The sequence below is a fragment of the Planococcus citri genome, chromosome 1 (assembly GCF_950023065.1).
Source record: "Planococcus citri chromosome 1, ihPlaCitr1.1, whole genome shotgun sequence".
Classification (NCBI taxonomy): Eukaryota; Metazoa; Arthropoda; class Insecta; order Hemiptera; family Pseudococcidae; genus Planococcus; species Planococcus citri.
The window spans coordinates 2,594,917-2,611,465 of record NC_088677.1 but is presented as its reverse complement, the minus strand read 5'-3'; the positions used below and the strand labels follow the sequence as shown (position 1 = coordinate 2,611,465).

The 16,549-nt window shown below is 33.2% G+C and overlaps 3 protein-coding genes across 6 annotated transcripts; 2 read left to right on the top strand and 1 right to left on the bottom strand.

Annotated features, from left to right (window-relative positions):
- Positions 1-1,080: 1,080 nt before the first annotated feature.
- Positions 1,081-2,578, top strand: LOC135844649 (protein snakeskin-like). Its single transcript, XM_065362911.1, has 3 exons — positions 1,081-1,297; positions 1,624-1,830; positions 2,227-2,578. Exons 1-3 carry the CDS (start codon positions 1,247-1,249, stop codon positions 2,449-2,451), a joined length of 483 nt encoding a protein of 160 aa, XP_065218983.1. The 5' UTR covers positions 1,081-1,246; the 3' UTR covers positions 2,452-2,578.
- A 325-nt stretch (positions 2,579-2,903) lies between these two features.
- Positions 2,904-12,636, bottom strand: AdSL (adenylosuccinate lyase). Of its 4 annotated transcripts, none has more exons than XM_065362882.1 (9): positions 12,115-12,636; positions 6,741-6,944; positions 6,503-6,627; positions 6,095-6,252; positions 5,829-5,980; positions 3,947-4,164; positions 3,688-3,868; positions 3,402-3,581; positions 2,904-3,310 (listed from the first exon to the last, which is right to left on the bottom strand). In XM_065362882.1, the coding sequence occupies exons 1-9, from the start codon at positions 12,250-12,252 to the stop codon at positions 3,224-3,226; spliced, it is 1,443 nt and encodes a 480-aa protein (XP_065218954.1). In that variant the 5' UTR covers positions 12,253-12,636; the 3' UTR covers positions 2,904-3,223. The 4 variants fall into 4 exon arrangements, with proteins under 4 accessions (XP_065218954.1, XP_065218962.1, XP_065218948.1 ...); XM_065362890.1 differs by lacking the exon at positions 12,115-12,636 and adding an exon at positions 11,258-11,410; XM_065362876.1 differs by lacking the exon at positions 12,115-12,636 and adding an exon at positions 9,885-9,923.
- LOC135844658 (uncharacterized) lies at positions 10,055-12,685 on the top strand. Its single transcript, XM_065362922.1, has 3 exons — positions 10,055-10,456; positions 11,408-11,572; positions 11,678-12,685. Exons 1-3 carry the CDS (start codon positions 10,385-10,387, stop codon positions 11,879-11,881), a joined length of 441 nt encoding a protein of 146 aa, XP_065218994.1. The 5' UTR covers positions 10,055-10,384; the 3' UTR covers positions 11,882-12,685.
- Positions 12,686-16,549: the final 3,864 nt, after the last annotated feature.

The window sequence follows — 16,549 nt, the reverse complement described above, 5'->3', positions numbered from 1 at the left end:
ACCATTTTCTGAAACTTCAGTGTTATTGAAATTTCAAAAAAAGGGGAGGTGGCGTGGATCTGAAATTTTTTACGCGGTAGTTTCTCGATGGTACCCATCTTCCATGCTAGTATCAACCCGAACGCTCTCGGGGGCTATTTCACCCCTCCTATGCGCCGATAGTTTTTTTTATGTTTTTTAGAAAACCCCTCTCATTTGAATGGTTCTAGCCCCACCCCCTTGGGGGTGGAAGGACAGTTGATATATCAATAGATCGGAAATTTGACGTAGAACAAAAAAAGTACTGAACTGTTTTCAACGTAAAATCAACCCCTGAGGAGAAATCTGCGAAACTCCCATTTTGGGGGAGTTCAGCCCCCCCCCCCCATAAAAAAATTAGCAAGAGGGGTACGGGGTGGTAACTCTCAGGAATTATTCAGGGGGTCACCTTCGACAATTTCCCGCAAAAAAACCTTGGCCAGGTAATAATGTTTTTTTAATGCGATTTTTCAGCTAATTCGCCTACACTATCTGAATACTTGACTAAAAAAATTCTGTCAGAGAATGTGATCTTCAAAAATTCACAATTTCACAAAATCTGACAAATTCAGTCGCTGGCGGTTGTCTCCACTTTTTCAATGACATGGATTTGATTTTTTTTTTTCTTTTAAAAAATGATACAAAATTTTACTTATCGTCGGTTAATCTGGTCTGATATTTTCTTCAAACTTGACGATCGACATTCTAATTTGGTTCGTGCCAAACGTAGGCTATATCTAGATACTATAGCTGTGATTTTAAGATGCATACATGATGGAAATTTTCAAAAATATGTAGGTACTGAGTTGATCGTGGAATGATTTTTTTTCACCAATCCGAATCTTACAACAGGTTGTCATGAAAGTAACGCGTTATTATTTTAATTTTACCTATTACACATATTCGTAAGTGATGCGATATTTCGTTTACGCACATTTTGTTAATGAAGTCACCTTATCTAATCTACCTATATACCTCTTGAAAAGTGTATTATTAATTATATATTTTCGCCATTACGAAATGACAGTCCTTCCAATATTTACACACTGAGTAAAATTTATCAGCAAAAGCAAACAGAGAAGAAATGTAGGTATCTAACTTTGTGGAATGACACAAATCAAGTTGAACGTTTTTTTGTGTAAGTTTCTTGTAAGCTATTGTGTTGAGTTTCGTTTTATGAAAAAATTGTGTTTTTTATTTAACGCTGCGATTGAAAACTTGGATCAAGATGCCTGAAATGACGACGATCGCAACGATCGTCATAAAAGTTGTTAAAATCGTGAGTAAAAAATCATTTTAATAATATTAAATGAGTACGTGTAAACGCAAAAGATGGGAACTCCCAAATTGAGATCATTAATGTCGCAAACGAATCGGTAATTTTAAATTTATGGGAAACTTTGAGGATGAAGAAAAGCACTTGGTAGAGAGAATCCCCTGTTGGAAAATGTGAGCTGTTATTGTAGGTATCTAAAAAAAATTAAAATTAAAAACGCAAAATTATCATAGCGTCCTTGAGAGATTTTGCCATCCAATTTGATATGAGTGCTTCATGTGAGTTTAATTCACTATACCTACCTATACCTAATTCAAATTCATTTCCAGGTTTTAAATCTCATCATTCTGATACTCTACCGAAAAGGATATGGCGGCGAATTTCTCGGAATCGGAGGCACCTGGAATCTAAATGAGGAAAAGAATCCTGATGCCGAAATAATAGCATCAGGAGTACTCGTAGGATTTTTCATATATACGAGTGTGATTTTAATATCTTATGCGTTCGGAACGACTCAGCAAAAGAAGACTCTTGTCGTAAGTTATTATGGTGCATTTAAATTAGAATACTGTCAACCATCTGTGTTGATGAATAATGAATCACTTCCAGTGTTTGACATTCATAATTTTAAACCTATCTAGTTCTTTCTATGTTCATTGTTTATTTCAATGATTATTTAAAAATTAAATTGAAGAAGCGAAAGGGAGGGATGCGAAAAATACATCGACATCCAGTACCTACACCTACCTATCTAGATTCTAGATGATTCATTCAAGACTGAATATTTTTCCGAATGAATCATCACATATTAGTATCCTGATGCCTGAGCAATCAACTCAACTCCAACTCCTCACATATCGATGATTCGATGAAATTATCAATCATTTCAAGAACTATAATTATCGTTACTGAAAATTACTCTTGTTTTTCAGGATGTAATAATGAACATATTCGGAACAGTTTTGTTCATAGCAATTGGAGGAATTGCTCTTCACTATTGGATTGGATACCAACCCGAACACAAGTTCAAAGTGGTAACATCCGAAAAAGGAATCGGTATCACGGTTGGTATTCTATGTGTAATATCTGGAGCCATATATCTCATTGATTCTGTCCTATCGTGTATTCATTTTTTCCGAGAATATGGCGATTATTAAAAATCCATGTGTCGCGAAATTTACGTCGCAATGTGTTCGTTTTTGATTTTTTTACTCTACAGTGGTGTAACAATTTCTTAATGTACCATTTTCAAATTCGTTTTTTCAATAAATGTAATTAAATATTCATGTTTTTCACTTTTTAATTTTAAACATTCATTTTCAACTTTGTTTTCTATTCGAATCGCGATTACACCTTTGATTCTCAAGATAAGCAACTTGTTCGACTGAAGATGTTTCATACAACAAAACGACAAAATTCTAGGGTTATCCTATTTTGCTCAATTAATATGTCTTAAATCTTAATTCATTGGAAGAAATCATCATTTCGTGTATCGTCGAGCTTCCCTTCAAATAATGCAATCAATTTTAATAATTCCTTAAGATGAGTACGAATAGAAATAGAACAGTACGTATTACATGAATGAAACAGCAAAAAGAACTCGTTCCAGTAAAATGCAAGATTATGTATTTCAGATAAGTTAACAAAACAAAACACAACATTACAACAGGAACACTGGAACATACCTAACAAAAATAAAATTCATTCGATTATTGTTCATGAACTATGATGAAGAAGAAGAGCAGAGACTATACAATGAACATACTATCTGTGTACCCCGCAGTTTAAAATACAAAAAAAAACATGTGAGTATTAAACTATTACTCGAATAAGATAACATTAATTATTTAGCACAAATTTTAAAAAATTGAAAGCTTCGTAGTAGGTAGGTATTCGATTCAACGCTGCGTTTTGTCGTCTTCGAATGTTTTAAATATCCAGTGTGGAAGGTGCTATACGTTCAATTTCGTATTTTTTCAAAACAGGATCGACGTAATCTTCTAAAAATTCAGAAACCTGAGAGCAATAATATAATTAAAAAATAATTAATAATACGTAGGGCCTACAAGTCGATAAAAATAGAATTTCATACGCGTATTGTGCTTACTTGTAAATCAGCGCAACCGAAAAATGTTCTTATATCCAAAATAGAAGGCAATTCTGGAATAATTTTTTCGAAAAAGCTGTCCTTTTCGATCTTTTCAATCAGAGTATTTCTTTTGACGCCTTCTACTTTCATTTCTCTGGCAACTTCGATTGACAGAACTCGAATTTTCTCATGTGCTTCCTGTATTGATAAAATGAAATTCAAATCAGATGAATATTTACAAAAATGTGTAAATTGGTACAACAATTCATACAATTAATCTATTTTTGAAAAAAAAAGAACTTACTTGACGGTCGCCTCCATGATTGACTACAGCAATGATGATATTTTCGGTAGCTAAGAATGGTAAATAATTATTTATATTCGCTTCAATCACTTTAGGGAACACGGTCAATCCTTCGAACACATTTTGTAAAATTCTCACTATACTGTCGGCAGCTAAAAATGCTTCTGATAAAACAATTCGTCTAGAATAACAAACGCAATGAATTTTTTAGCAATAAAATTCATGTTTCAATTATCCACGTGGTTTTTTAGACAGTTACCTATTCGCACTATCGTCCAAAGTTCTTTCTAGCCACTGAACAGAAGCTGTTTGCAATGGATTTGGAACCAAATTCATTAAATATCTAGCAATAGAACAGCATCGTTCGCTACGCATTGGATTTTGTTTATAAGCCATGGCACTTGAACCAATTTGAGTTTCTTCGAACGGTTCTCCCATTTCTTGTTGATTCGCCAGTATTCTTAAATCGGAGCAAGTCTAAAAATAAATGTAAGTAATAATATGTTGAGTAAGTCACACGCTTGAATATAGAAAATACTCGAATTAGTTCGATGAACGGGAGTGCATTGAAGTCAACGAGTCAAATTGTGACCATTAAGGTGTGGATGACAATGACATGCTTTTTCAGTGAGTCAAATTCCAAAAACAGGCCTTCTGGTAGAACATTTTTTCAAATTTTGGTAAAAAAAAAACGAACTGTTTGACAATTTTGGCCATATTTTGGAAAAAATCAGGAATTTATAAAAGTTTTGGCTCAAATTATTTGATCATTCAGGCGAAAAACAGCATATTTTTTGAAAACTTTAACAACAATATAACTAATGGACAACCTTGGCAAACATTGAGACTGTTTCATAAGTTTTACAAAAAATAGGACTTTTGTAAAATTTCGACAAAAGTGAAACTTTTTCACCATTTTGACAATAAAAACAGAAATTTTCTTGGCACACATTATTAGGAAATTTTTGCAAAACAGGAAAACCATGAAAAACTCATGAATTTTGCTCGAAACAGACTTGAAAATTTTTTGGCAATTTAGGTAAGAAACACAGGATTTCTGTCAAAAAACAGAATTCTTTGGGCATTTTAGCAAAAAAACAGAATTTGATTGGGAAACTTTGAAAAAAAAGAAGACTTCGTAGAAATCTAAGGCAAAAATTTCTCGGCAATGTTGACAAAAAAAAACCCGAAACTTTTGACTTTTTTGCAGCAATCGAATTTTTACCATAATGAGAACTTTTCAACAATCATGGTGTGAATTTTCATAATTTTAGAAATGAATACAACATTTTATAGATATATAAATTGAGATTTTTTTTTGATGATTTTGGTAAAAATAGCATTTCCTGAGAATGTCAATAAAAAAAGCATGCCATTTTTGACAATTGTGGATGAAACGGTCTCTTATTGGTCATTCTTAGCAAAACACGTGACTTCTTTGGCAATTTGGGAAATTCTGTTGGCTGAAATTTGATGAAAATCGCACAAAAAATACTTGAATCAAGTTGATAACAAAATAAAAAACGTTTAGAACGATTTTTAAATCATTGAAAATTACCAAAAACTGACCAAATTTTCAATAAAATTTGTCAAAATTAAGCAAAATTGCATAAAATACTTATCGTGAAAGAATGTTAAAAATAACATAAAAAGATTAATTCATCAAAAATTAATAAAAACGGAGGAAATAATTATACAAAATTAACCACTTGTATAAAATATTGTCAAAATGTGTTGAAAATAACTTGAAACACGTAAAAAGCACAAAAATCATGAAAATATTTTGATACATTTCAATACTTTTAGCTTTTCCGTATTTTCACATCGGTAATTTCAAGCTCATTTTAACGATATTTTATGCAATTCTGTGAAAAGCTCCGCTTAAGAAACCCTGGAGAAAATTTATTTTTTCAAAACTTTGGGTAGGTACCTTTTTTTTTTTTTTTCAAATTTTAATATTTTTTATGCGTATTTGTGACATTTCTTCACGAAAGTTTCAAATGAATAATTATTTACTCAAACTACATACCAAAACACTGATAAATCAAATCTAAGGAAATAATTTCTTTTCCTTTTTTTCAATCCTTCAAAATCTTGGATCTACTGACTTCAAAATAAATTATTAAAAAATAAATAAGTACTTTATGAGCAGCTGCTCCAAGTAACGCCAGAGCTGATACGATTTCAACGTCAACCAGTCTGGAATACGTTTGCCCTGTGACCGGAAATGATTTTTGGAAGCCAGCGTATTGGGTGAATAAGGTATCCAGTTTTTTGACTTTATTGTAATCACCTGTGAGGAAAAAAAAACATAAAATATTAAGCAATTCCAAGTTTTTCTTCAATAATACATATCTTAGTTACTTGTCAGGTAACTATAATAGATCATAAATCCCATCTTACGTACCTTCGAACAATTGTAAAAAAGAAGCTTGTGTTCCAGTAGTACCTTTGATACCTCTGAACAACAAATCTTCTTTCACCTTGCTAATGGCACGTTCGCTTATTAATAATTCATTCAACCATAAGGAAGCTCGTTTTCCTACCGTCGTCAACTGAGCTGGTCTGAAAAAATAACGAAAAATTCAATAACTGTGCGAAGGCATTTTACAATCATAATATATTATTGTCATATTATCAAGATAAGAAGAGCTTGACCACAGAAGCAAATGCACAAGTCATGCAATTCCTTATTTCAAATTCCAATACACAATATAGAAGTTAATTTTCATTCCGAAATCTGCTCACTGTACTTTAATGGCACACTTTCGGTCCCTTAAAATGAAAAATACCTACTAGGTAAACTATAACTTACTGTAGATGGGTATATCCTAAGGTAGGTAGAGATTTGTGCTTTTTAGCGAACTCGGCAATCACTGAGATACATTTAGCGAGTTTTGGTAACAGAATTTTCATAGCGTCTTTCATGACTATCAAATCCTGTAAAATATACGTAATAAATTAGTAATTCAATCGAAGTCGAGTAAATCGTATCTAAAATGATACAAATGTATCGAGCAGCGTTTTATTTCGAATATGCTACGCTCACTCACCGTATTATCGACAATATCACACGAAGTAGCTCCTAAATGAATGATTGGCGCCGCTAATGGACATTGCGCGGCGAATACGTGAACGTGGGCCATTACATCGTGCCTAGTTAGTTTCTCTTCTTCATTCGCTTTCACAAAATCAACGTTGTCTACATTTTTTTCCAGCTCTTTGATTTGATCGTCGGTAATTTTCAGTCCCAGCTCCTGTAGCCAAACAAACAGAATTAAAATTAATTCGCATTGTAAAAAAAGTCTCTTTAATAGTAAGTGAAATCCACTGTGATAAGCCTATGATATTCATCAAGCTAACTAAATCAATACTAGAAAAAGAAAATTTGTCGTAAGTATTCAAAAGATTGGAAGTGAAATGAAGGTAAAAATTAAACACCATTGACGCTCCTTCAGCATTCTCTCTGCGGCATTAGCTTATATGTTGTACTAAAAAGAATGAGCACTCATTTTGACTTCAGTACCTACTTACTCGAAACTGCGGTGTTATAGAAATAAGGAGATACATACAAAAAAAAAATCAATTTTCGCAATTTTTCTCCACGTTCGAGTGTCACTTCACAACAATCACATCTCATAACGATTACCTCATTGTACTTATACAAAAAGAACAAAATGAATTTCGAAACTGATATTTTTTCGCGTTGTTTTCAAGTCATTTCCCGATATCATCGCCCTTTATTGTACGTAATACAACATGCAACGAGGATCTTCGGATTTACCAATTAAACGCCTCGATATAGCTGCTTCACGTTCCCAATTATTGAGGTGATTAATTGCATGATAAAATAGGTATCCATCTGCTCGTAGATTTATGTGTACAGACAAGCAAATTATACACTTTCCACACAGTCAAAAGACGTATCGAACTGGACGATTGCTTCGCCGATATCAAGGTTCACTTTCGATTAGGTATTTACGAAAAGTGGAAGTAAAATTTCATCGAGGCAAGAAAACACGTGTTCTGAACATAGCTGCTTTATCTGAATGTTCAATTTTTAAAAATTTGCTAGAAAATTTGAAAAAATCTCAGAAACATACATTTCTATGATGAGTATTTTCGACCATGAACTTGTCATGTTTTTTGTACGATTTTCAAAACCATGTGTTGAGAGGATACGGAGTCCCATAATTTTGGTTAAAATATGAAAAAGTGTAAAATATCTTGTGACAAGGTGTCTAGCAGATTGGACAACGTGGTATAGCTGGACAAAAACTGGACTTTTGGCAGGACAGTTTTTTGACAATTCCGACAAAAAATACTTAGCACCCTTTTCGAACAATTTTTGGACAATTTTGACAAAAATTTAGACTGTTTAATAATTTTTAAAGAAATGGGACTTTTTGCACAGTATTGCCAAAACTGGATTTTTTTGACACATTTGACACATTTTGACAAGAAAACCTGTTCTTTTTTTTACAGTAGTGTTGGCATGAAGTATGAATTCCTGGGAAATCGTCGATCATGGGACTTCTTTATGGCAATTCTGTTGAGAAACACCAGAGCTTTGTCAATAACCAGAATTTTTTGGGAAAAACCGAAACTTTTGACTTTTTTTTGCAATTTTCATGAAATGTGGATTTTTTAAAAATTTTCAATAATTTTGACCAAGATGAGAACTTTTTGTAAATTTTGGCAAATATGGTACCTACTTTTTGAGATTGTAGAAAAAAATTTTTTTTGGTAATTTTTGGCTAACACCAGACTTTCTTGGTAATTTAGAGAAAAAAAAATTGTTGACAGCAAATGTTACCAAATAAAAAAAACAGGTTTTTTTTGTCAATTGAATTTCTTTCAAACATTATAGTTCCGAAATTTGACAAGCTTTTCAAACATGAGATTTCAAAAAAAAAAAAAAAAAAAAAACATTTCAGCAAAATTGGCATAAAATGTCATGAAAATATGTTGAAAATAAAATAAAAATATTGAATCATCATAAATTTACGAAAACAGACGAAATACACAGTCAAAATATGTTTTAAAAAATGATCTAAAACACGTAAAAAGCACCGACAGTCATTGAAACGAGGTGGAAAACTTCTTCAAAAATTTACTAAAATCGTCGTAACACCACTTTTTATTATTCCAAATAACTTAAACGCTTTCGAGGTATTATTTAGCAATTTTTTACGAGCTTGAATGACGGTTACTGCAATTTTCGCTCGATTTCGCCACATTTTTTCCGAATTTGTCAAGTTTCTAGAAGTTTTTGTCGATTTTAATAAGTTATTTACTTATTCATTAATTTTTTTTGGAATTTACAAATTGGTCAAAAATTTACTTTTGAACTCACCCTCCTGCAATTTTGCGGTAACTATCTGAAACGGCCAAGAGAATGTCCAAGAAGCACCGAACAAAGTTATAGTTCCGAAAGTTCATTTTTGGCCCTTCCAGAGTATAGCTTGAAATTCCTGGAGTGGAGAAATTCTAAAAATCTCTGGAGGTTTCTGCTCCAGTACGGCCCAAAACTATGTTTATACTTCATAAAAAATTTCAGAATCGTCCTGAGAAGCGAGAACAGATTTCTTGAAGATCATTTTCAAAAATCAACTTTGTCTTTCAAATTGGAGAGTGAGAGTTTGAAAGGTCTCTTTGTTTCGTAAAACTAAGATTCTACGCCAAAAACAAAACTGTATTTATATAGCTCATGAGGAAAAAATAATGAATGCATTGCATAAATCAACTAAGGATCTGATAAGAATAATGACCACACAAATAAATATAAGGTACACTTCAATCATGCTACGATCGAATTACCATTATTAAGAAACACTTGAAAAAATAAAACAGACCTTCGACGTGAAAGATTGATTAATTTCATTAGAATTTTCTCTAAATACATAGTATGTAGCGATTTTAGTTATCAAGTAAGTACGCAGTCTGACTTTCATTCATTTTTCAATAATTTCAACAAAAATCGAACATCGAATCAAATAAAATCCAAGTTTCATCAAGTTGTAATTTCATTGTTTTTACTTTTTCAAGTTTCAAATTTAAAAAAGTGCCTCAAAATCTCAATGAAACAAATTCACCAAAAAAATATCCATATCCATCTTCTTGAACCATCGAGTAATTTCAACACAATTGAAAAAATAAAACAATATACAAATAAGTATCCATTTCCCCATAGTTACATTCAAATTCGCATTACGCAACATCGAAATAATCTTCCTGCTGGCAAATCTGCGTTGGCCAACTCTTACAAAAAATAGTTCACCGCACTCGATTCTACACGCTTTAATATCAAACGTTACGATCACGAAGGAAAACCGTAAGAAAATCATGAATCATTAGAAAACGTCGTCTCCCACCTTCCATATTTTCCCTACTATTATGGAAATCGTTGGTACTTTCCGTTGGAAAACGCATTGTGAATTACGAAACAGAAAAAAACATCAGATTCCAGATCGACAAGGTATTATCGATGAATACTCGTACCGAAGTTTAATTGACGAAGAAAAAAATTACAGCTAAGGGATCAAACTTGACCATCAATGAATTAGTTCAATTGACAAAGAAAATAATTAATAGCTACGGTCGAAATTAATCAACGATCTATTAATTAACGAAATTCGACTACAACTTGTATTATCGTTGCAGTTAAAAGTGTTTAGTGGTTTATAGTGCGCGAATCATGGCGAATGAAAAAAACCTCAAAGAATCTATTCTAGGAGCATCACCTTTTCTCATTAAAGTTTTAGAATTGGTAAGTTGATTATAAGTTCATCGCACATGTAATTTTTTCACCACCTTATTTGATAAGCAGTCCACAAAATAAAAAAATTGCACGTAATTTATAGATAGGTAGTACTCGTACTTATCTAATCTGAAGAGATTAGCTAGTTACCTAATTCGCGAGAAACTTCTACACGAGTTGAAAAATTTTATCTCAATCTAATGACGAAATTTCAAAAATGTGCGCCAACAAGTAGATCTAATAGGCATTACATCAGATTATTAACACCATAAACTCAACTTTGCAGTACTTAATTACTATTAAAAAATACGAAAATAAATAATTGTGAAATTTAAGATCAGCTTGTACTATCTTTGGCAGTTCCAATTCATAAATTTTGAACAAAAAAATTTTTTTTCAACTTTAAAAAATAAATGTTCTCTTACTAAAGTAGTTAAGCAAAGAACCTCCTTGAGAAATTGAACGATTTTGAAGCTGTAATAAAAAACTGTTTTTATTATTCGTACCTATATTGGTAATTGTTTTTCAATTGTTGGATTTAATCGATATTCGAGCAATTAAATTGCAACAATGGGTACCTAAGCCATCTATAAATTACGTTCAGTACAAACCAACTTTCAAACTTCTTGAAAATAAAAAAAAGAACATTCCATCCTGCAGCCTCTTAATCCTCTTTATCATGAAAAATGTAATCATTACAAATAAGTTGAAACCCACATAAGTACACTTTTCCATTAAAAAAAAAAAAAAAAAGAAATCGTGAATTACAATTAATTATTTGATAATTAGGTACTTATGTAGTTTACTTACTCTACGACTTTTTAATTTTGTTTTTATTTTAAAAAAATTTACGTGCATCTCAATATTTCTGTCTAGTTTGTTACAACTGACACAGAGTCAACTGTGACGTTTTCAGATGAATAAACCTTCACTTATAAAAATCGAACTTCCAATTTACAGGTATTAGCGTTACTGAGCATCAGTTTAATAATTTCACCATACAATAAAGTGCAACCAAGTAACGGAAAATCGGGTCTAATATACTCGGCGTTCACCGGCGCTATTCTCATCAACATATTAATCATAGTCTGTCATTTCATTGGCGAAAGAATACCCAAAAAAGCAGTAAATAAATTCATTTTTGATAGCTTCATATACTCAAAGCTCCAAGTTTGAAACCCAGTACTTGGAAAATTTGTTCATTGCATTGTGTCTCTTGTTCTTTTCCAGTGTTTAATCATCAGCTGTTTCTACGGAGTGTTTATGCTGATAGCTGGCTTCATCGTTATCCAAGATTGGAGAAATATACAAACAAATATTTACGCCAGACAGTTCAAATACCACATGGATATGATGTTAGCTTCAGGTGTTTTCTCTATATTCACAAGTGTTTCATTCTTCGCTGATATTGGTTTAACGATCAAGTATGCTTGAAAAATTCACTAAGTACATACTTACCTATTATAAAAGTTTCATCTAATTAGAATAAATATTTTCTACTGCAGTAAAATATAGAATGTTCAGTTTGTTTTCCAAGGAATTTTATAGCATAAGTTCAACTTCGTTTGTTTGTTTTACTTATTTTCCTCTGTTTCTCGTAAAAGATCTTTCGAACATATGGTTTTTGAAGTATGCATTAAGCATTCTACCAGTAAAATCAAACGTACCTTCTCACTTTTAGCCAAATACAACCATAATCTTCTCCATGTGGTGAATCTCTTGTTATCACTAAAATTGTACTTCATTTCCGGCGAAGCGTATCTTGTCGAGAATGGAGACACAAAGGTATTCACTGAATCGCACATGATGAAAGTTCATGAAACTGCACGAAACCCAGCACCAAGACCACGATTGTACACAACTTCTAAGACTTTGTAAACTTGCAAACTTTTCTCTTCAATTTTCAATTCAAATTCGGAATGAATTGATAACTCGATCCCAACTTCGTTTGTGATGTATGCGCAGTAGGTGTTATTTTTAATAGATTCTGCGCAATGAGGGTAAATTGCTTCGTAATTACCGTATTTTACCTTGAAAACAATCAAAAATGAAATGATTCTGATTCATCTTTAAAATTTGAATTTTATTTTTTTTGAAGTGCTATTGAGATGGACTACCTATACCATTGATGTAAAAATAATTGTAATTGACTATATATACATATAATAACCATTTGCCTAAATATTATCAATGTGGTAGGCATTCTTTTATCAGTAAAATAAAAAATTAAAGCTTTTATTAGTTTTTTCTTCAATTTAATTTTTAAACACCATTGAGGAGGTTGGTTACAAACAGGGATGGAAGAGCCTTGAATTCAGGGCTCCCGCTCTTGGCTCTGGCTCAGCTCCCCATTAAGTTTTAGCTCTGGCTCGCTCTTGGCTCTTCACTCTTTTTCTTTACATGTGCTCTTTGGCTCCTTGCTCGCTCCTCAATTCTTTCCAACTCCGCTCTTTGACTCTCAGCTCCCTCTTCCAATTTCTTGGCTCCCACTGCAGCTCCTGCTCTGGCTCTTGGCTCTTTAAATTAGAACTTAAAATTCGTGAAAAATGATGAAAAAAATGAAAATATACTGCATTTATTTTCATTTTATTTCTCAATGAGATAACAAACGTAGAAATTATTCATTTTCTTCACAAATGTGAGTTGAAAGTTGAATTTTCAATAAAATTGTGCGCATTTTTCCACTTTTTTTTCTACTTTTAGGGAGCCAAAGAGCCTGAAAAATTTTGTGGGCTCCCACTCGGCTCTGGCTCTTTCCAGGTTAAAGACTCCTTATGTTGATGGCTCTCTTGAGTAAAATAAGGAGCTCTTTTGCAAGAGAGCTCTTGATATTTTTCTGCACTTTCATTTACTTGGCTCTTGGCTCTGGCTCTAGCTCCTCAAAAAATCCGGCTCTTTCAGACTCTGGCTCCGGCTCGCTCCCGGCTCTTCCATCCCTGGTTACAAAGTTAGACAAACGCCACTTTTTCACAAAAATCGAGTTAGGTATTGATTCTTATAATAGGATTTTTAACGCTCTTTTCATTGCCGAGGTCTGTTACTTTCAATATACATATATGTATTATGTAGTACCTACCTACGTAAAAGTATAAAAAACGCGCTCAAAGTTTTGCCTTAGTTTCGAACACAGACATATCCAGGCAGGGAATGAAAACTGAAATAAATTGATTTTTATTTTTTGGTTTTTGGTTTCAGTTTGTTCAGTTTTCACCTCTTGATAATTGGTTTTTGGTTTATAGGTTTTTGGTACTTTTATTTAGTTTTGGGTTTTTGGTTTCAGTTTTCAGTTTTTTATTTTTTTTATTTTTTCTGCCAATTATCACATTAGTAATTATTAGTATTATTAATTATTGTATTCATTTCATTTCTACCAGTCAATTAATGCATAAAAGTCAAAACATTACACATATTTCGAGGATTTAAATTTTAAATTTTTTATACTTATTTGGTTTTTGGTTAATTGGTTTTGATCAAATATTTCTCATTTTTGGTATTGAGTTTTGCACAAAACAAATTTATATTTTCAGTTTTTCCTTCATTTTTGGTTTTTGGATTTTTAACAGTTTCAACCCCTGTATGCAGAATATGTCTGTTTTTGTAACTAAGATGAAGGGATATGTCTCATTTTGAAACTATGATAATGTTCACATGTCCGTGTTTGAAACTAAGGCAAAACTTTGATCGCGTTTTTCAACTTTTTATATGTACTATTTTGAAACCAAGGGACCTCAGAAATGGAAAGAGGGTTAAAAATCCTATACGCATCAAAACCTAACTGATCTAGACAGCTTCACTTTCAAATTATCTTCATCTTAATTACAAAATTAGACAAGTGCATTTTCAGGTTCATTTTATTAGTGGTGGGGGGGGGGTGGAAGGATATTTTTCGTATTTTTGTTACTCAGTATCAATCACTACAATTTGCCAAATATCTCCTGCCTTTACGATGCTGCATATTTTTGTAACAAATAACATGGATTTTCTCTAAATCAACCCTGTGGCGTTTGTCCAACTTTGTAACCAAGCTCCTCAATTAAAACCTGTAGGCTGTAATGTAATAGAAAAAGATCCTCTCTTCGTCCCTCAAGAAAGTGAAATTTTACAGGAGAGTGATTTTCTTTTTTTCAAAAACTTGATTCATTATTTTCATCAACTTATACCTAATTAATTGTAAGGAATGAATAGCACTTCATTTTAAAGATTTGGTATCGTTGCTTCATTTGGCATAAGAACACTTTGAAAAATAAAATCTTAAAGAGGAAATATTTCAATGTTTGGAGAACATTTTGAGTTACATATATTATAAGTTTATAACCTTTCATTAAAATTGATCGGGAGACAAAAGGAAACGTCCAAAAAAAAAAGTCGTAGCAGTCTGACGCTACGTAAGAGTCAAATTTTTGTGCCAGAAAGATTGAGGGCACTTGAACTACTCGCACCCTCGCTTCGCTCCTGTGTATCGCCTATGTCTGGGGGGGGACTTTGTCCCCCCTACACCCCCTTGACCTTCGCCCAACTGCCTCCTGCACCTGTTTTTTCATGTTCTGCGCTTCGCTTGAACTACTTGCACCTCCCTTCGCTCCTGTGCTTCGCCCAACTACCTCCTCCGCGTGTTTTTTTCATGTTCTGCACTTCGCTTATGTGCTTCGCCTGCGGTCCCCCTCCCCCTGAACCCCCCTTGGGCTTCGCCCAACTCACTCCTTCCGCAATTTTCGTTCTTATCTTATGTTAGTGGGGGGATTTCGTCCCCCCCTGCACCCCCTTGGGCTTCGCCCAACTCTCTCCTTCCGCTGCTTCCTTCTTATATTCGCGGGAGGACTCCGTCCCCCCTGCACCCCCTTGGGCTTTGCCCAACTCTCTTCTTCCTCCTTCAAAAACTTTGGTAACAAACCTGTCTTGACCCTGAAACAGGTCAAATGGGGTTGGAAGGTTGAAACCTGCAAAAGACACTTCGGGTACATCGTCCCATTGTAATGTAAAAATTTGGACCCTCTAGGTCAATTTGGAGGGGCTGTAGGTTTGGCTAAACGTCCAAAAACCCTCAAAAATCCACTCTTTTGACCAGGGCTGCATACCGATATAAGTACCAAAATACCAATACCGGCAAATTTTGAAAAAATTTACGAATACCGTTTTACCAATACCAATTAGCAGACAGATGAAGTACCAATTTACAAAATACCGATAACGTTTTTGAAACGGTATTAATACCAAAATACCAATACCGAAATAATTTTCAATGGTATATTTTGGTATTGGAATTTTGTGGTATTTTGAATTTTTTGATTGATTACAAAATTATAAATAAAATAACTAATAAATTACTCATATTGAAAAGCTTGTAAGTGATAATGATGAACCTTGAACTCACAAATTGAGGTGTTCAAATAGAACAAAAGTGTAATTTCTAAAAAAAATTCAAAAAATTTTGTTAATTTTGGCCTAAAAACACACTTTTTATTCGGTATTATATTGGTACAATACCAATACCAATACCAGATACCGAAAAAAAATCCACAACATAATAAAATACCAATACCAAAATACCAAAATTCGATATCTGTATTGGAGAATACCGAAATACCAATACCATTTTGAGAACTGTATGCTGAATACCAATACCTGGTACCAATACCGTTTATGTTTATCGGTATGCAGCCCTGCTTTTGACCCTGGAGGGCAGTCAAACGGAGTTGGAAGGTTGAATCCTGCAAAAAGCACTCAAGGGGTACCCTCCCATTGTATGCTGAAAATTTGGACCTTCCAGATCAATGTTAGGGGTAAGGGGGTCAAAAACTGGGGTCAAATGTGATTTTTCCCACCTTAATTAAGGTGGGGATGACCTAGGAAGCTGAAATTTGGATATGTTGATCACAATGGGGGTACTGACCAATGGTATGATTTTGGACCCTTTTCATCTATTTGGGGTCATATTATGCTCCTCAAAAAAATGACCTTTCTGTAATTTGCAACTTTGACCCTTGAAACTTCCGGGGTCAATTCTTGATCCTGAAAGAACCCCATTCCCTTAATTTGAGTTGATTTGATCAATTAGAGCAGATTCCAGGTTATAAAATGTGAAAATAACCACTGTGCTGAAAC